General features: G+C 48.7%; 2 protein-coding genes across 3 annotated transcripts; one reads left to right on the forward strand and one right to left on the reverse strand.

The window, feature by feature from the left end:
* Positions 1–236: 236 nt before the first annotated feature.
* Positions 237–14,863, forward strand: ARF1 (ADP ribosylation factor 1). Its single transcript, XM_058821175.1, has 5 exons — positions 237–362; positions 9,507–9,686; positions 10,826–10,936; positions 12,080–12,204; positions 13,254–14,863. Exons 2-5 carry the CDS (start codon positions 9,539–9,541, stop codon positions 13,413–13,415), a joined length of 546 nt encoding a protein of 181 aa, XP_058677158.1. The 5' UTR covers positions 237–362; positions 9,507–9,538; the 3' UTR covers positions 13,416–14,863.
* Positions 14,864–16,848: 1,985 nt separating this feature from the next.
* C1H1orf35 (chromosome 1 C1orf35 homolog) lies at positions 16,849–19,862 on the reverse strand. 2 transcript variants are annotated; one of them, XM_058815973.1, is made up of 9 exons: positions 19,735–19,862; positions 19,054–19,190; positions 18,907–18,961; positions 18,682–18,727; positions 18,514–18,596; positions 18,353–18,425; positions 17,943–18,022; positions 17,521–17,679; positions 16,849–17,410 (listed from the first exon to the last, which is right to left on the reverse strand). In XM_058815973.1, the coding sequence occupies exons 2-9, from the start codon at positions 19,145–19,147 to the stop codon at positions 17,137–17,139; spliced, it is 864 nt and encodes a 287-aa protein (XP_058671956.1). In that variant the 5' UTR covers positions 19,148–19,190; positions 19,735–19,862; the 3' UTR covers positions 16,849–17,136. The 2 variants fall into 2 exon arrangements, with proteins under 2 accessions (XP_058671956.1, XP_058671948.1); XM_058815965.1 differs by having other exon boundaries at positions 18,808–18,961.
* Positions 19,863–20,098: the final 236 nt, after the last annotated feature.

Below are 20,098 nucleotides of genomic sequence, written 5' to 3' on the forward strand. Positions count from 1 at the left end.
CGCCCCCGTGCCTTCCACGAGTGGCTACTCCCGCTATAACCACGCCCACTGGCTCCAGGCCACGCCCCCGGTCTGTCTGATCTGTCACTCTCGCCGTGGCCACGCCCACTGCGTCTCTACGCCACGCCCCCCGCGCATCCCGGCCCTGCGGCAGCCCGGTTTGGCCACGCCCCCTGCGCGCAGGCCACGCCCCCCGCTCCCTCCTCGCCTCCCCGTGGTGCCTCGCGCTGGGCGGGCACTGACGTGGCCGCATCGCGCCGCCATCTTGTGCTCCAGGGCGGATCGCGGCCGGGGCGAGCGGGCTCCGAGCGGGACCCTCCGAGCGCAGCCAGACCCACGGCCCGCGCCTCCCGACGACGCCGGTGGGTTTGCCGACACCTCCTTCTTCCCTCCTTTCGAGCCTTTTTTCCCCCCTCCGCCTCGCCGCGCCCCCGCCCGCATCCCGCGGCCTTGGCGCTAAGGCGAGGCGGGCGCTGAGGCAGCGGGGCCGGGCTGTTCTTTCCTCTTTTTTCCTTCTCATTCCTTTTAATTCCTTCTCACTCCGTCTCATTCCTACTCATTCCTTTTCCCCCACAGACCCTCCAGGAGCGGTGCTGCCCCATCCGTCCCCCCCTGAACGTTCTCTGGGGCCGGGGGTGGGGGGGTCGGGCCTTTCGCTTCCCTCCCGTGGGTGGGATGGGGTGGGAAGGGCCGGGATCCGGGATAGGCAGGGCTGGGAAAGGGGAATCGCTCCAGCTCGGCAGCAGCTGCACAAGGCCCCTCTCCGCTCCCTCTAGCGATGGGAGCCGACGGGATGGGTTCGTCCTCCCTTCCCCAAACTCGCTCGTTCCGGCCCCTGCCCCGCCCGAGCAAGGAGCGGCGTTTCCTCCTTGTGCTCTCCCCCTAAAACCCTCGTGTGGCGGGGGAAAGCAGCCTCGGCTGGAGCTGCTGGGGCAGAGGTTGATTCTCTGTAAGCCCTCGGCTGCTGACTTGGTGCTTTTTTTGCCGGGCAGAGGAGTTGAGCTTTATCGTGGAGCAAACAACTCTTGTTTGCCGTGCATCGCCTTGCGTTGGGCGGTGTGGGAGATCAGCTTTCCTTGGCCCAGCAGCTCCCGGTGGGAGGATAAGGATATTAAATTCTGCCTGAAAATACTCCGTCGTGCCTCTGTGCGAGGCCAACGTGATACTTCGGGGCTGATAAAGTGATGGAGCGATAGCACAGCGAGGCCAAAACTCAGCCTGGCCATAGAAACTGCCCCAAATGTTGTTGTGGTGCTTTTGACATTGACCTTGTGGCTCTGCCGCTCCGCTCCTGCCAAAGCAAATTCCGCAGGTTGATTACAGTCCCGGCCAGAGGTCTGCTGTTGAAATTGTGGCTTTGTCAATAACGAAAATTCCGAGTATTTGTTTAATACTTTGAGCTCTGTCCTGCACCCCTTGGCAGGGTATTCCATTAACCTGATTTTCCAGGAGGAGAAACTCGAGGCAAAGTGGATTTTTCCAAGGTCATTCAGCGATCTTTCTTGCTATTTTTGCTGCTGATTTAGAGCGCTTCTGGGGGGAAAAAAAGGAAGTGTGGCTGAAGTGGAGGATTGCCGGTTTGCTTTTATTAATGGGGTTTATAATGGAATAAAACAGGAGTATGGATAAAGGGGTTCTCTGAAAGGAAAGTTTTGGGGGTTGGTTTGATGCCACTGATTTTCTCAAACATGTCTGCAGTGCTGCTGGGCTGCTTTCCCTGTTGGAATAATTGCTTTGGGTGAAAGGGTGAGGAAACTCACCTCGATTGAACCTCTGCAACTCCAACTCCGCAGCTTTGCCAAGTCCCTTGGTGCTTCCTGCACCGATGGAACATCGGGAATTCAAATGGCTCAAAAGCAGGGCCGCCCTCCGCTCGGAAGAGCTCTGTGTTTGTGATGGAAATCCTGTTAAAAGTCAAAGCCCTGGGTGTAAATGGGCTGAGGAGGAGCTCGCACGGGTTTCTGTGAGCGTTTCCTCGGTTGTGAAATAGCTGGAATGTGGAAGGGCCTGGCGGGAGCCGCGCTCCCTGTGAGTGTTAGTCACGCCGACCGAGTGGGGGGAGCACCCGGCGCAGCTTTGCTGTGTGGGAGTCGGGGCTGCATTCTGCTCCTGGGAATTCACCAAACTCTGCACGAGGTTTGTACAGGTAATTATCAGCTGAGCCATTGATGACTGAATCGGTGGAAGGAGGAGAAACTCCAAACCCAGGATTGCAGCTGAAATGGCAGTGGTGAAATTTAAACAACCACCTTTACACATCCCAGAGGCTTTTCTTTCTCTTCTTTTTAAACGTGGGCTTTCCAGCAAGAATTCTTCAGCATTTCAGCAGCCTTCCCAAGCATCCAGCTTGCTTTCCAGTGGATAAATTTGGTGAACGTGAGCTAACTTTATCTGAAAAGAAATAGTTCTGATTCTTTTTTTAGAAATCTCTTGGAAGTTCTGCTCCTGGAATGCTACAGAACCTATGCTGTTCCCTTTCTTTCTTTAACTGATGAGTAAAGAAGTTCAGAATCAGCTTCCTACTAGAGCAGCTGTTTTTTCTGTGTAATTCAGCATTTTTTCCTTTCCGATTTTATTCCTTGTTTTGAACGCACGCAGGCGTCGGAGGGGCTGTGCTGGAGCTTTGCTGATGTTTCAGTTCTCACAAAACCCTCGTGTCTGACAGCTCTTCTTCACCCCCTGCTCCTCTGCCTCACAGAGGCTCTGCTGTGACATTTCCCCCAAACCAAACCCAATTTCATTGCTGGATGGAGCTCTCCCGTGAGCTCTTGCCATTTCTGCTAGCAGTGTAAATGTTGATTTAGTGCCCAGTTCCCAGGAATGAATAACAGGATATTTGGCTTAAAATTGGAGATTTTGAGCTCAGGAACAATTCAGCCTCAAAACTAAAAAAAAACCCCACCCCAACTATGCACTGCTTATCTTAAAGAAAATAAATTCTCTGTACCCACCAGTTCTCACACCAGTGTACCCAGTGCTGAACTGGTGAGCAGAAACCCCATGGCCATTCTTGGGGTTCACAACTTCATTTTTGGCACCACAATATTTCCTGAGTGAGGAGAGTGTGGATGCAGCTCCCTCTGTGCTTTTCGCCTGTCAGCCTGTCCTTTTTCAGCCCAGATATTTTATTTTGCTTTTATTCCTGAGGTTTATAGTGGAATAAAATAGCAACACAGCCATATGGATAAAGGGGTTCTCTGCAAGGAAAGTTTTTGGGGTTGGTTTGATGGCACTGATTTTGTCTGCAGTGCTGGAGGGCCCTGTTGGGCTGCTCTCTCTGTTGGAATAATTGCACTGGGTGAAAGGGTGAGGAAATTCACTCACCTGTGTCCCTTCTGGTTTGTGTGCTCTCAAGTGTATAAATCTGTAAATAATTGGAAGTTTTGTTGTGAAACAGCAGCAGTTTGCTTTCCCTGCTTGAGGGTGAGAATAAGGAGTAATTCTGATTTGGGGTTTGAGTATCAAGTCAAGCAACCCACTCTGATCCTGGAACTTTTTATTCTGGGTGTTTCAGGAGTGAGTTGTTCTCATGTCTGAGAAATAGGCATGACCCCAAAGGAAACTTTCCCCCTTTTGTCCTTGTTTTGATATTGTAAGTGAAATTGTTTTGTGTTTTCTTCCACTTCAAGCCCAGTTCTATCAGGAGAATGTTCCAGCATGTGGGAATGTCCTGTCTGGGGAAGGTGTGTACTCGGGGGTGTTCAACCTCCTTGGGTTAAAGCTGCTGGACAGGGAGCTGTCCTGTCACCTGGAGTCTTGTCCTCCCCTGCCTTGGGCATGCACATTGCTTTTGGAGCCCTGCAAGCCTTTGGCCACCAAATCCAACAGTTCTGTGTGTTTACCTTGGATTTCACTGCTTTTTCCCTCAGATAACCAGTTATGATCCTTCAGGACCTTTTCCATCCCAGGCTGGGCAGAAACGCCCCCAGTGAAACCTGGGGAAAAAGGTGCCAGTGGTCAGTGTGGATCTCCACAATTCACACTCCTCTGGTTCTAATTATTGAAATTATCAAGGAGTGAGGACTGATATTAATGAGGAGCTGTGGGAAGATGTTGTTGCCATGGCCTTTATGACAGAGTTGTTTGTGCAGGATCATGGATCACCTGGTGAACAAAGGGCCAGCCTGCCTGCTGGCTCTCTCACATGTAATCCATCCCTCCTCGTGCTGATATGGCCCACAGAGCTCAAATAAAAATTATCTCAGCTCAATTTCAGTGTGAAGGCCCCTAAGTGGAAGGGTTTGAGTGGATTTCATCTCTCAGCTTAGCAGATGTGCAAGGGCAGTAAACAGTTCTTAAAAATAGTTGAATATAACTGTACTGGGGTAGTGTTGGGCCACCCTGGCTATATATAAAGAGGTGTTTCCAAAATTTGCTGTAACAGAACACTTGAATCTGTAAAGAAATGGTTTCAAGTTGAAGAGAACACATCAGTGCTGTTCCCTGCTGAGTGGGGGTGTGAAACTCTGGGGCTGTGGATTAATCCTGAATTTTAGCAGTGTTTTATTCTTGTTGGATCTCTTCTCACATTCTCCTTTAAATCACACTTTATATCGTTAATAACAAGCTGTCGGGTTAGATTTGCACTTGAAATTATTTGCCAGTTGTTCTTGAATGTTACACCAACAGCTGTTGGAGTTGCATGGGTTTTTTAAAAAATGCATTCTCACCTCTTATTTGCACATTGCTTTGGTGATCAGTTGTGTGAATATTTTGCCTCTCTTGATAATTTAATTTAAAACATTCTAGAACGCTATAAATGAGAAAGAATGATCCAGGCCAAGCAGTGACAACTGGCTGAATTTCAAATCAATATTTCTGCTAAATGACAAATTGATTCGTTTTTATTCCCTGTGGCTGATAGAACCTGTATGTTAATACCTGGTTAGGAATTATGGATTTGGGGCTCTTCTAATTGGTTTAGACATGGAGCTAACAAGTAGATTTTCCTTTAAATTGAGATGGAATTTTGGTGGTGAATCCATTGCTTTTGTAAACAGGCCAGTTTTACTTGCCAAGGTGCAGGAAGGAGATTTTTGTTAAACCTGCAGCTTTTGGGGGTTTTACCTGTGTTTGATATTTGTCTGATTGAAGCTGTGTAGCTCAGTGTGTGCCACTGGTGCTTATCTCTCCTTAAAAATGGCATTGGAACAGGATGGGGACAGCAAATATCCCACAGACAGCAAATGCCCTCTGTCCCTCTGGGCAGGGGAGGAACTGAGGCTTGAACTTTCCTTGATTTTATCAGCACCATAAAATCCTGGAGTGGTTTGGGTTGGAGAGGACCTTGGAGCTCTGCTGGTTCCACCCCCTGCAGTGTTCGTGGCTGCTGGGATTTTCACATTGCCACAATGCTGGGCCCAGCCAGCTGCGTTTTAACACTTGCAGAGTTTGGAGCTTGATTTATTCCCTGTGGGAGCCTCGTGTGGTAAGTGCTGTGCGTACAAGTGAAATAAATGGATTTTGTACTGCAGTATAGTTTGTAATAATGCATGTGGTATCCTCTCGTTTTGGCTCTGGTGTGTTTAAAGAAATTTAAATTTAAAGAAATTTAAATGGAACAATTCCTGTCTCAGGGAAGTCTGATCTCTGAGTTTTCCTGAGGTGTAGAGCTGAGGTTCTGTGGGAATTTTAAGGTTTTTTTGCTCTCTTTGGTCATACACGCGTGGGGTTGTTCACCACGCTCACCCAAGGAGTTTGCAGGTCAAGCAGCACATTGGACATCTCATGATACCAGCCTGAATGAAATGGCATTTAAATGCATTTAAATATAAAATTCTGCAGCGTGATGAATTGTTCAGTGCTCTTTGGCCTTGAGATATCCCTCAGAGCTCTTTTTCTAACCACCTCCAATTAATAAAAGCAGATTCTGCTTTTCCTCATGGGCCGTATCACTTGAACAAGGCCGGGCTGCTGCTGTTGCAGACTCTCATTCATTTTTAACTCCTCCCTGCAAAAGGCTGCCTGTGAAGGCTGCCTGTTCTCCTCATGGCTCCCCTCAGTGTGTCGCTTACTGGAGAACTGAAAACACTTTTGTTTCATGAAACGAAACTGCAGTTCCCCACCGAAAGGCGCTGCTGTTTGCCCACGGCGCGTTGTGCCTCGGCCCAAGCTGCCCGACGGGTTTAGCGCTGCTCAGGGGGAGCGAAATGTGTTCAAGTGCTCGTGGGCAGGGACAGACAGACGGACACGGTGCTGCCGTGCTCTGGCTCTGCTCAGGGGTGCTGAGGGAGAATCCACACGGAGCTCTGTGAAAATCCTCGGTGCTGTTCATTCAAATCGTTCCCTTTCGCACTCAAGCGCTGCTCAGGGGGAGTGAAATGTGTTCAAGTGCTCGTGGGCAGGGACAGACAGACGGACACGGCGGTGCTCTGGCTCTGCTCAGGGGTGCTGAGGGAAAATCCACACAGAGCTCTGTGAAAATCCTCGGTGCTGTTCATTCAAATCGTTCCCTTTCGCACTCAAATGTTCCCGCTCAGCCTGATGGATCCCTCTTTTGAAGATGTGCTCGAGCACTACAAGCAGCTCACAAATCGGAGTTTTTTAGGTTTTCAGGAGTTTTATCCAACTTGTGCTCCTAAAAGGGTGGGTGGAGCAATTACTGACAGCATTCAGGAGGAAGTTAAATTCAGTGAGGAATACGGGTATTGGTGAGACAAGGGGTGATAATGCCTGAAAGATAACAGGTTTTTTTGCTTGATAAATGAGAAAATTGAAGGCTTTTCAAGCCGTGCACGTTCTCCTGGTGCAAGCAATGGGCTGGGGTAGGAATTAAAGGCAGAGGGAGCAGTCCCGTGATCCCTCAGCTGAGCTGAATTAACCCAGGCGGTTCCTGTGGCTCTGCAGGGAGAGGGAGCAGCACAAACCCTGAGTGTGAGTTCCTTCCTGGGGGAAAAGATAAACGAGAGAGATTCCTGCTCAGGGACCCTGCCCCTGCCCCATCCAACAAAACCCCGATGGGAACCAAAACAATTTGTTTTACAGATGGATTTCTCCTGGTTTTTTCTTCTTTTAGACAGCAAGGATTCAGCTACTTTTTAGTCAACTTGTAAACATGCTTTTCTTGCAGGAGTGGGCTGTAAACTATACTGTGCTGCCTGTAAAAATAAATGTGACTTTTTGTAATGCCACCTACCCTGAAGTACCAAATAAAGTTACAGACTCGGTTTGGATAGGAGGGATGGGGAAGAGAACAAGAGGGGAGCTGGAAACCAAGTGCTTAAATAGATCTTAACTTCTTAATCTTCACAAAAAGTAAAAATAGGGAGGCTGGTGGTGTAAAAGCAGCTTCAGTGGCAAAGGGCAGGCTTGACCTGGAAATTGCTGCCAGGAAAACAGGGATCTAACAGGATTCAGTGCTGGTAGTGCCAAGTACCAGCAGCTTGTTCAGCAGCCTGGGCTTCTCCAGTGTGTGCAGGGCTCTCCTGGATGTAAATGACAGGATTTTGTAGGATTTTGCTCTTTTTACTAATTACTGTGATCAGTCCAAGCATCTGATAACTCGTTACGCTTTTAAACGTGTGCAAAGCAAAGAAAGGCATTCATTGTGCAGCCTTCTGAGGTTCCCTGGCTGTGAGAGTTCTTGCAGGCAGGTTCTGTGAGCTCTGCTGAAGGTCACAGGCCAGGCCTGGCTGCTGCTTTCCACATGAAGCAGGAGATAGAGGTGGCATGAGCAGCCAGACAAAGGGAAGCTTTGCGGCCTCCCTGCCCTCCAGCGCGCTGGGATGGGAGATTTCCTGCTGTGGAGAAACCAGGACTGCAGCAAAACTGTTTTCTCTGCTTCCTAATTAACCTTCCTGTTTATATAGCCTTCATATATTCCAGTGGGGGTGGGATATCCACGGTGGTGTCGCAGAAATACAAAAGGAAATGGTAGAATAATAGAAGTTTGAAACCTCCCCTTTGGTTTTAATCCCCAGTCTGGTTTGTAGAGGAGTTGAGTTTTAAAGCTTCAGTCATACAAAATAAACAAATCTGTGACTCAGTTGGTGCGTGGGGATTGATGTCCTGGAGTGGACTCTGAACTTCCCTGTGCAGCTGGGAGTGCTCACACACGTGGCTTGGTTAATGGCACAGAGTTGAACTTTTGGGTTAAAAATTGTGTCCAGCAAAGCTCACGAAGAGGACAGAGCTGCTGAGCCTCTCCCAGTGCAGGCTGAGGCAGCCAGGCCTCAGAGTGGGCAGAGTGGGGAAAGGAAAAAGCTTTTGTGGTGTGCTTGGTGCTTGTCAGTCCAAATCCTGCTTTAGTGTTCCTAAATAGATATTCTGTAAAGAGAAATAGAATATATATTCTGTAGAGATAAATAAATAGATATTCTCTAAAGATAAATAAATATTCTGTAAAGATAAATAAATAGATATTCTGTAAAGATAAATAAAATATATATTCTATAAGGATAAATAAATAGGTATTCTGTATAGATATTCTGTTCTCTTTCTAGGGAAAATTTTGCTTCATCATGAAATACAGAATATTTCCAGAGATGATTCAAACTTCATGTTATGCTTTAAATTTGGTTTGGTTTACAGGAAACTCACGCTTTGAATGGTGCATCTCATCTGAAACTTGAATTTTCAGTTGGGTTCTGTCTTTTCTTACACCGACACCTGAGAGCTTCTGCAGCAGCATCAGGGAGGTGTGAGCTGTCCTGTGCAGGGCCTGAGCTCCCAGGCACAGGGGATGCAATCTGCTGGGGTTTCAGCGCTGCTGGGACCGTGCAGGAGGGAGTTTGGAAAGGGGCTTTGGGATGGGTCAGGTCCAAGGGCACGGGGAGGTGGGAGAGGCTGCAGAGCAGAGCAGCTCCCATCGGGAAGCTCCTGCTGACGTGAATCTCTTCAGGCACAGGCAGGAGAGGGAAGCGCTCACCCCTGAACTGCTCCTTTCATGTGCCTGGTGATTCTCCGCAGTTAACTGATTAAATGTGGGTTTGTTGTTTGTTTCCTACAGAAGCTCTCCCTCCGCTGTTAACGAGAGTAACTGCTCTGTGTTTGTGCTCCTCACACGCCATTTCCTCGGGATGGAGAGGAAGGAAACTCTTCTGAGTAGGAGAAAATCCAAGCTGAATTCAGAGTTTCCTTCCCAAATGAATCACCAGCTATTGCTGTGCTAAGCAGAAATGTGTTATCTGCAGTTCAGTTGGGAAAAGTTTGTTTAATGGTGACACTTTTCTGCAGATAAACTGTCCCATAACAATGGGGAGCAAAGTACCTGAAGTGGTCAGCTGGGTGAATTTTGCAAACAAGAGTTTGAGAACAACAATTAATCTCTGAAAGAATATTTGAAGCATTTCAGGCACTTCAAGCTGAGTCATTTCATGAGCACTGAGTTTTAGCACATCTGTTCATTTTTGTGTTGCTTCAGTATGGAGAAAATGTTCAGTGGTGCCTGTGGTGTCTATAAATGATTCACATTATCTCTTACTTTGGTATTTTTGTGGTTTTTTTATGTTATTATTCTCACAACTGTTGGTAACTCATGATGATACTCTGATCGTTTTTTCCTCCAGACTTCACTGGCCAGAGAGAACACATCTGAACCATGGGAAATATTTTTGCTAACCTCTTCAAAGGCCTTTTTGGCAAAAAAGAAATGCGGATCCTCATGGTTGGCCTGGATGCTGCAGGAAAGACAACTATTCTATACAAACTTAAACTTGGTGAAATAGTAACTACTATTCCTACTATAGGTAAGAGTTTTGTGTTTCTCTGACTCATGGCTTGGAGATTTGGGTCTCAGCTGGTTTAGGTGACTCGTTTGGCAGAACAACTTGTTAAAGCTGTGGTGTGAAGTCACCACCAGATATTCTGCCATGGGAGGAGATTGTGACTTTTCTCACTCCCCTCCCTGTATCAGTCACTTGGGGAATGAGCCTTTGTGGGCCACAGAAAGACAATTTGTGTCCCAGCTGTGGTGGCATCATGTCAGACTGAGTAGCAGAGCGTTCATCTTTTCTTTTTTCTCTTTTTATTGGAAGGTATTGAGATTTGCAGTTCTGAAAACCCAGGGGAGATTGGGGAGTTTTGTTGGTTGGTTGCAGGAGGGGGTTGGTTTCTTCGGGGTTTGTTTTTTGCTTTCTTTAAAGTTTAATTTTGTTCCTTTGGGGTTTAGTTTTTTGGTTCCTTTGGGGTTTAGTTTTTTGGTTCCTTTGGGGTTTAGTTTTTTGGTTCCTTTGGGGTTTAGTTTTTTGGTTCCTTTGGGGTTTATTTTTTGGTTCCTTTGGGGCTTGTTTTTCAGTTTTTTGGGGCTTGTTTTTCAGTTTTTTGGGGCTTGTTTTTCAGTTTTTTGGGGTTTGCTTTTTGCTTTCTTTGGGGTTTATTTTCCAGATTTTTGGCGTTTATTTTTTTGGTTGCATTGGGGTTTGCTTTTTGGTTCCTTTGGAGTTTATTTTTTTGGTTGCATTGGGGTTTAGTTTTTTTGGTTCCTTTGGGGTTTATTTTTTGGTTGGGATTGGTTTTGTTGTTTGTTTGGGGTTTTGTTGTTTGGGGAGTTTGTTTCTTTTGGGTTTTTTTTTGTTTTTTGGGGTTGGTTTTTTGTTAGTTTGTTGGGGTTGCTTGTTTGGGATTTTTTTTGTTCGTTAGGGGGTTTTTTAAGGCAACACAGCTTGTTTGTTGTAGCTGCTCATGTAGCAATTAGATTTATCCATTGGGGTGATGGTGGGAGCAGCACAAGCTGGTTTTCCTTCAAGAGCTTCAGCTCAGGATTCTGCTGCTTTAAAGTAACTCCAATTTGAAGTGAACTTTTTAAATGATCACAGTCTGAGAGTGTGCCCTGCTAATCACACCAGCTATATTTAAGTGAGATTTATGCCACAATCTCTTTTTTTAGGTTTCAATGTGGAAACAGTAGAATACAAGAACATCAGCTTCACAGTGTGGGACGTGGGCGGTCAGGACAAGATCAGGCCCCTGTGGCGCCACTACTTCCAGAACACACAAGGTGAGTGAGCCCCACTCCTCATCCCCAGCTCTCCTGGGGCTAACAGAGCTTTTTGGCTGTCTTCACTCAGTTAATTTTGCAAGTTTCTTGGAGGAGAATGGAAATATTTGTTATTATAAAAGGTGTGTTTGTGTGCTGCTCGCTGCATGTGGGATCTCAGCACCTCAGGATGGAGGTGCAGAGTGACCGAGACCACCCTTGGGGGACTCGGGAGTCCTGGGATGTTGCCAGAAGTGTCTGGTGGCTGGACTTTGATCCCACACAGGAGATGAGACCTGTATGAGGATGGGAGGATTTCACTGGGTGAATGGTGAAGGGATAAGTTAGTTAAAGTGTAAAACACAGGGTTTAGGATTTTGGTACAGGGGGGTCTAAAGAAGTAAGATGGAGGAATTGGGGCGTGTCCTGTCCTTCTTCTTCTTCTTCTTGGCCTCCATCTTCTGTGGTGATGGTGGCACTTTGGGATTGGTTATTACTAAAAGTGCACTGGTTAATAAGGGTAGAAGGTATTGGGGAAAAATGATAAATATTGTACACGTAACTTCGGGTATAAAGATAAGTGACCGCCCCGGGGGCTCTCAGTGTGCCCATGGCTGACTTGCTGTGCAGACCTCTGTCGGGCTGAAAGAAAATCTTTTAGATAAACAATTAATAAACACCGAGACCGAGACAAGATCAGAAGTCTCTCCTCGTCCTTTGAAGCGTCGGCTCTTCAAGGCCATCCCTGGGCCTTTCCAGGCCACCTAAACAGCCGAGACAGCTCACAGAAAACCTTACAGCTGCAGGTTCAAAGAGGGATGGGAAGGATTCCACAAACCAGTCTTCCTTGTCCTTCTGACTCAGGAGTTTTTTCTTCTGTCAGCATCACAGCTCTGCCCTCATTTCAAAGCAGAGTCTGTACTTAAAGCTCTGCAGCCCCGTGAACTGGGAGTTAGTCCCTTGTGTCACTGCTGGGTCTTTTTGTGTGTGTCTGAGTCCTGTCACAGCATTTCAGGGGCTGCTGCTCCCTGGAAAATGTTTTTGTAGAAAGAATAACCAAGTTGCAAAAACAAATGCAATCCAACACCAGTTTTCACCAACTTTCAGCAAGAACAGATTTTCTGACATGAGACTTCAAGTTTGTTTATTTTTGATTATTTCTAGGTCTGATTTTTGTGGTTGACAGCAATGACAGAGAACGTGTGAACGAGGCCAGAGAAGAGCTTATGAGAATGTTGGCAGAAGATGAGCTCAGAGATGCTGTTTTATTAGTGTTTGCTAACAAACAGGTATGCCCAAGAAAGGTGTCTGTCTGTCTGTCTGAACCCTTGAAAACTTCCACCATCCTTGTGAGTGCCAGATCTTGACCTTGGTTTTCATATTTTCAGTGTAATTATAAATAACTCAGAGTAAATGGCCATTCAGGTATGTTGAAGGGAGAAAAAATGGATTAAATTCTCATTTGAAAGGAGCATCCTTCTAAATAGACTTGGCCAAGAGAATCACATTAGGAGATTTACAAACTGTGACTTTTAATTATATGTGTTCACTTGCAGCAACACATATATATTAGAATTTGAGGTGATTTTTACAAAATTTTAGTTCCTTAAAAGACCTTGACTGAACAGTCAGGTGTCAGCAGTCATTTGCCTTCCAAGTGTTTTTGAGAATCCTAAGGTCCTTCTCACACAATTTTCATTATGCTTCAATCATTTTGAAGTGTGGGCTTGGAATTGTGAGCAGTGTCAGCACTGTGGGAATGGCTGGATAATACTCAAATATTCCATAATGTTGATTTAGATTAGGTTGCTAAACCTTTGAGGTTTTTTTCTCAGTGTTGGGGAAATAGCTTGAATATCACAGTAATCCAGTGGGGTTTTCTGAAAGAGAAGTTTTGAGAGCTCTTTAAAGCTGGTGATGGAGGAGTGGGGAATTGTGACCGTGCTCACAGGGGTCTGAGGATGAGGGCAGAGATGAGGATCTGACTCCATGTTTCACAAGGCTGATTTATTATTTTATGATATATATTACATTAAAACTATACTAAAAGAATAGAAGAAATGATTTCATCAGAAGGCTGGCTAAGAATAGAACAGGAAGGAATGATAACAAAGGTTTGTGGCTCAGACTCTCTGTCCGAGCCAGCTGACTGTGATTGGCCATTAATTAGAAACAACCACATGAGACCAATCCCAGATGCACCTGTTGCATTCCACAGCAGCAGATAATCAATGTTTCCATTTTGTTCCTGAGGCCTCTCAGGAGATAAAAATCCTCGGGAAAGGATTTTCCATGAGAGGTGTGTGTGCCAGGGAATGACTGTTGTTGCTTCCCGCAGGACCTGCCCAACGCCATGAATGCAGCAGAAATCACAGACAAACTGGGACTGCATTCCCTCCGTCACAGGAACTGGTACATCCAGGCCACCTGTGCCACCAGCGGAGACGGTCTCTATGAAGGACTGGACTGGTTGTCCAATCAGCTCAGAAACCAGAAATGAAACCATAAACCTTCCTCTTCCCTCTTTTTCCACCCTCCCTCTTATCTCCTCCTACTCGCCCTTCGCTTTACTCTAATGTGGCAAACTGTGCTACTTTGTGGTATTGAGTGCCGGAAGCTGTTTTCATTTCTTTTTTGTCACAGTATATATTGCATCATGCTGTAAATGTGGCAAATACAAGCCTGAAAACAGTTAGGTTTCTTATTTAATGTAAATAGTTTTTGTTTCCAATGAGGCAGTTTCTGGTACTCCTATGCAATATTACTCAGCTTTTTTATTGTAAAGAATCGAGTCACTGTTTAGTACCTGGAAGGGAATTCAGTAGGTTAATAACTAAGGGTTGCCAGTGGTCCTTGTGCAGTAGAGCTGGATTCCATCTTGGTTGGGTTGTGAGATCTGTGAGATCCATTTTGGTGGTTGGTTTTTAACCTGAATTCTGTATTTTTTTAAATAGACAAGGAAAAGTAAAAACACTTAAAAACACACAAACGTTTGACATCGCTTCTGCTGCTCCAGCTCTAACGTGGTGACTCTTGATTCTTTTGAAAGGGTGAAGCAATGACTGACACCCAATTAGCTTCATCTGCTTAATGAACAGATCGTAATTAGTAGATCTCTGGCTCTTTCTGTAGCTCGTAGTCTGTGCTCATCTCTGTTCACAACCGTTCAAAGATTTGCTGGGCCTGGTTTAGATGAGCTTTGCAGACTCATGCTAAACATCTGACTTTTGGTTCAGGTGAGATTTCTCGTTTCCATTGAACTTGAATCATTTCCAGAAGTCGACATTTTTAGCCTGTCATATTTGTCAAAAAGTGTTTTGTACTTTTCTTGTGCTTAAACCACTCCAGAAGGCAAAACCTTTCCACAGGAAGCACAGCCTGTCCTAGTCCTAAGCTCTATAGGCAGAAAGTACTGTACTTAACGTAAGAATTGCCATGAAAAACACCAAACATCTATGTATAGTGTCTAGGGAAAAAATAAAAACAACAAAAAGCATGAGAGTTTGGAGAGTCATTCCACTCTACAAGTATTCAATCCCATTTTGGAACAATCCCATATCTGTATATGTGTGAAAACCCTTGGCATCCCTCATACTGCAAGGTTCAGATTTGCCATCAGAAAAATAAAAAAAAGACCTCTTTACTTTTCTTTTGTATTTTGATAAACACTGAAGAAGCTGGAGCTGTTAAACTTTAACTCGAGGAACTATCAGAACTGGTTTATTTAGTGTTGTGGAAACCTTTATTGCTTTCAATACACAACTAGTAATCAACTGTTTTGTATACTTGTTTTCAGTTTTCATTTCGACAAACAAGCACTGTAATTAAAGCTATTAGAATAAAAATCTCTTAACTATTTCATGTTTTTTATGCCTTGCTGTTCATTCGATCATCTTGGCAGAATCATAATTAAATACTTGTTAAATAAAAAGTTTCATGAAACTTGCACTGGTATCGTGTTGGTTTGTATCATCTTTCTGCAGGGGATCCGTGAAAATTTGAGGAAATCTGTGTTTTCCAAGAAATGAATCATTGCTGGTTGGAACCCTGCAGGTGAAATGGTGGCTGGGGTTTGTTGGGTTCTGCTGGAGTAACTGTTGCCTCTTGAGCTTCATGGGTTGTTCCTCCTGGTCCCAGTTAATTACAGATCTGTGAATTAGCAGTTTTGTGAGGGGAAATAGGAATTCCACCTTGCTAAGTGCTTTGTTTTGCATTTTCCCTTTCTGCAGTTCTCTGGATCTGGGACAGAGCTCCTCCTCCTCTGGGTGATCCTGCTGCCTGCCCTGGCAGCTGCAGCTTCTCCTCCCTCCCCAGTGCTCAGCTCAGGCTGCTGCCAGCTCCTGGCTGCTTTCCTGCTGCAGCAGCTGCAGATCCCCCATTGCACTGGCAAGCTGGAGGGTCAAAGGTGTGTCCTGCAGGTTAGAGAGCAAATTCCCTCTGGGGAAACCTGGGACAGGAGTACAGGGTAGATAGCACTGGGCAAACTGGGATCACAAACCTCCTGCAAGTCACAGGAATCCACCTTGCAATTTCAGGCTGTGAATCAGGATATTTGCATCCCTAATAGAGCAGGACAGCTCTTTATTCCTGTTCTGGGAGGGAATTGAAGGGCCAGCTGGGTTAGGATGCTGCTGCTCTGCGTGCAGGATTTGCTGTGGAAAACAGAGAATGTGGTGGTGTTATCGGAGCTGTGGGTGCTGTGCTCTGCCCTTTGCTGTGTCCCAGGCTCTCAGGCTGGAGTTTGGGGTGGCTCAAGCCCAGTGGCCCAGGGACTTGGCAGCAGCTGGGCAGGGAGGCTTTGGGGTGAGCAGGGATGGGGCTGGGCTCCTTTACCCTCTGCCCCGTTTTGGCTTCCCCTGTTTCTCAAACTGATCTTGGTTTGAGTGTGAGACAGGAACAGGAGAGCAGGAGAAAGCCCAGGAGAGCTGAACTGAGCTGGGCCAGCAGTGCCTGGTCCCTCTGGGCACACCCACACCCTGTCCCTGTGCTGAGGGGCTGTGGGTGCCCATCACCCTGCCCAGCCCTGCCACCCATCCATCCAGAGCTTGGCACTGAAGGTGGGGTGTGGGAACCCATGGAAGAGCAGCACTCGGGGCTTTGTGGGGTTTTTCTCTGCTTGCTGTGCTGTTCCACAGTGGGATGTTCCCTGCAGGCTCCAACCACGGTTTGGATCCCAAAATCCCATGGAGGTGAGCCTGAGCTCAGCCTGGTGAGCACCAGCAGGGCCAGAGCTCCTGCCCAGGGAGTGCCCAGCTGTGCCCTGGGGATCCCTGGCATGGCTCAGGAGCAGCCCTGGTGCCAAGGAGCTGCCAGCCCCAAAAATTGCTTTGGGGTGGGATCAGCACAGGCTGTGACAGCTCTGCAGCATCTCCCAGTGCTGGGACAGAAGGGCTTTGTGAGCTCCTGAGCACGGTGCCACTGGGCTTTTGTCCACCAAGGCACACAAACCCTCCCTGTCTGCAGTTGCATCATTAATTACACAAACGAGGCCCTTGTGCTTGCAGCGATGCTCCGGAGCTGCTCGGGACAGCCCCTTTCCACTGGGATCAATATTTCCATTTATTGGTGTGAAATTCCCCTTTCAGTGTGCCAAGAACATCAATCATCACGTGCTGAGGTTGGCAATGGAGTTTGCTGCTCCCTGGGGTTTGTGGCCAGGGCAGAACCTATGGAGACACCTGGTCCCATCCACTTTGTAAACTGAGGAATTATTTATATGAGGTTTGTGTCCAGTGCCAGGTGGGACAGGGGAAGGTGTCCCTAGACTGGAGCTAGATGGGCTTCAAACTCCCATCCATGCAGCTGATGAACTTAGGGAAACTTTAAAGCAAAAAACCCTTCAGCCACTGCACTGCACAGGCAGAGAAAGAAGACAAAACCCCGTCATAATAACAATAATATTTATAATAATAATAATAATAATAATAATAATCTCTTCAGAAATCTCTATCCATAAACGAGGTATCCACAGCATTTTCAGCACCACCCCAGCAGCAGCCCTCACCCACAGCACCCTCAATCCTGCCTGGATTTTAGGAGTGAGAGAAGGGTGCCCAGGCCCTGCTGCCCCTGGGCGGGCAGGGAAGGGGCTGCCGGCACCACACCCTTAATGCCCTTTGCCACACTGCCCCGGCACCCGCGGGGCTGCAGCCTTTTTAATTTAATCACTTCAAAAATAGAAATCTCTGCAAGATGTCCCTGAAAGAGCCCCAGGCTCGCTCTCAGCCCTCCGAGTCGGTGTCGTGGCGCTGCCGGAGCCCGCGGGCCGGGGGGGAGCGGGTGCTGCTCCTCCTCCTGCCCTTCCTCCGCGGGGACGGGTGGCGGCCGCGGCCGTCCCTGCTCCGGCTCCTGCTCCTGCTCCGGCTGCGCCGCCGGGCGGGGCTCCGGCTCCGGCTCCGGCTCCGGCTCCGGTCGCTGCCGCTGCTCGAGGATTCCGTGCCGGATTCCGTGTGGTGCCGCCGCCGGCCGTGCTGCGGCGATTTCCCGCGGTGGTGCCTGCGGGGACAGCAATGACAGAGGAGACCCCAATAAGGCGATTCTGGGGGTGAAAAAGGATTTTGGAAAGCCAGGAAATGCCAACGGGGCATCCCGATGCCAGCTTCTACCTCTTATCCCGATCCGGGGAAGAATCCGAGGATGATGGGGCAGCATCCTTCTTGGAATGCTTCTCCTTGTCCTTCTTCTTCTCCTTCTTGTGTTTCTTCTTTTTCTTGTTCTTTTTCTCCTTCTTCTTCTCCTTTTTGGATTTTTTGCTGCTCTCAGGTCTGCAGGATGGATCAAGCAATGAGAATCCCTGCACTGTGCATCCCTCTGGCTCCAAAAGCTGATCCCCATCCCTTTTTCCAGGCACATCCCACCACATCCCTCCTCTGCCAAAGAGAAGCCCACAAAGGCTTTTGGGGATGATTCAGAGAGATGCAAAACAAGCCCAGTGCCAAACAGAGCCATGGAAACATTTTGTAAAATATTTCTCATAAAAGCTAGGGTGTTTCTGGTGGTTTCCCACCAGAGTGAGAAAAATCCTCACCGTTTCTCCTCCACCTTCTCCTCCTTTTCCTGCTTCTTCTTGGAGACAGATGTCTCTGGGCTGCTGGAGACTCTCTGGTGCTAGGGTTGGAGAGGGGGAAAAATACAGAGTGAATCCACGAGCCCAGAGCTTGTAATTACAAGACAAAGGGTTTTATCCGTTTAAAAATTAAACTTAATAAAAAAAATTAACTTAACTTTTGGGAAAAAATTAGAATACCCTGAAACAGCTGCTTCCAACTGAAAGCCCCACAAATGACCTCTGTGCCAACAGGACACAGAAACTCCTGCAGGTCTCTGCTACAATACCCAGGTGGTTTTTAGATGAAATATTCCAGGTGAGGGGCACTGCTTTTTGCCTTTTTCCATCTATTTTTGACCCTTCCAAGGACAGTGTGACCAGCACCGTACCGTGAAGACCGAGAGCCCCATCTTGGCAGCCTCTCTGTCCTCCTTGGAGAGCATCACCCTGCCAGCACTGCCACTGCAGAGAGAACACAGGAAAAGGCGTAAAAACGCTAAAATCAAACAAATTGTTCAGAAATTGGTGAGGGATCCTTCCCTGTGCTCACCTGGAGCTGCCCAGCCCCACCACCCGATCCACGTCCTTCTCGTCCCGCTCGCCGCCGTCCCTCTTGCACACCTCAGCCAGGTCCTGTGGGGAGGGGGGACAGTGTCCTGTGTGTGTCCCCAAAGTCAGAGCCAGGGGACACTGGGGGGATGTGTGGTGCCCCTGTTACCTCTTTGCTGAGGCCCGTGGGCTGCCTCTTCAAGCTCTTGTAGCCCCTGTAAACACAAGAATAGGTGATACGTGTGTGGGGACACGCACCTGCTGGTTCTGGGGTTTCTGTGGGGTGGGGACTCACAGTGCTGCCATCATGGCCTCCTGCTCGGCCTGGCGCACTGCAGCCAGCTCCTCCTCGCGGGATAACGGGGGCCCCGTGTCCTTCTTGCCCTTGGCATACCAGGTCAGGTCCTTGCCCTTCTGCCACCGCCCCACCGGCGCCATCAGGGAGTTCCCTGTGGGGAACAGCGAGCCCCCTCAACATCACAGCGCCCCAAAACCACACAGGGGACAGGCAGGGTGGGACTGGAGCAGGATCCGCCCTTACCCAGGTAATTCTCACGCTGTTTGTCTGTCTTGACATCCTCCCAGCTGAACTGGTCCTGGCCCCCCCGGACCCCGCCCCGGGAGGAGCCGAACATGGTGGGGCCGCACCCTGCAGGGGATTCGGAGGGTGCTGGAGACCTGCAACGAGATCAGCCCCGGGGTACCCACTGCAGATCCTCCTGCAGCTCTGGGGGGGCTCCTGAAGGAGCAGGGAAGCAAATTTGGTCCCCCAGAGGTGAGTGGAGTAACCAAAGGCTTTTGTGGGGGGTCCCAGCCTGGGGGGAGGCTGCTGGGTGGGGAGGGAGGCTTAGGGCAGCCCCGAGGGGGTTCATGGCCTCGGAGGTTTCAGAGTCTGGGGGAGGTTCAGAGCCTCAAGGAGGGTTTAGGGCCAGCAGCGGGGCAGCCACAGCTTGGGGGATTCACGCTCTGGGAAGGGGTTGCAGAGCAAGGAGGGTTCACAGCCTGTGGGGGAGAGGGATTAGAAGTGGGAAGGCTCTGGGACTGCGAGGAGGTTGCAGGGTTGATAGATGGTTTAAAGCCCGCATGAGGGTTCTGGGCTTCAAGGGGGAGGGTTCAGGGTCTAGGAGGGGTTCACAGCCCGGATGGGATGAACTGGGAAAAGGGATCATGGAGTGGCTGTACAGCCCGAGAAGAAGCTGCACGGCCCGGGCTGGGACATTACCTGGGGGAGAGTTTCAGGGTCTGGGAAGGAATTCAGGACCGGGGAAGCTGCAGGACCTGGACGCTGCCGGGCCTGAGATGGGAGTCTGCCCGTGCCCGAGGCGTGTGAAAGCAGCTCGGGGCGGTTCCCTGCAGCCCGGGCCCCTCCGGCTTGGGGAGGGCGAGGACCGAGCGGGCCGGACCCGCTGGGTCACGCCCAGAGCCCCCAAAATCCCAAAAACCCCAAAAATCCCCAAATCCCGAAGCCGCCCCCGCTCCCCTCACGCACCTCCGGCCGCCGAGCGCGCCCGCCCCGCCGCTACCACCGCGGGCACGGCCGGAGGGGGGCGACGGGCGGTACCACCGCGCCTCCCAGCGCGGGGGGA

Source organism: Ammospiza caudacuta, chromosome 1 (genome assembly GCF_027887145.1).
Source record: "Ammospiza caudacuta isolate bAmmCau1 chromosome 1, bAmmCau1.pri, whole genome shotgun sequence".
Taxonomy (NCBI): domain Eukaryota; kingdom Metazoa; phylum Chordata; class Aves; order Passeriformes; family Passerellidae; genus Ammospiza; species Ammospiza caudacuta.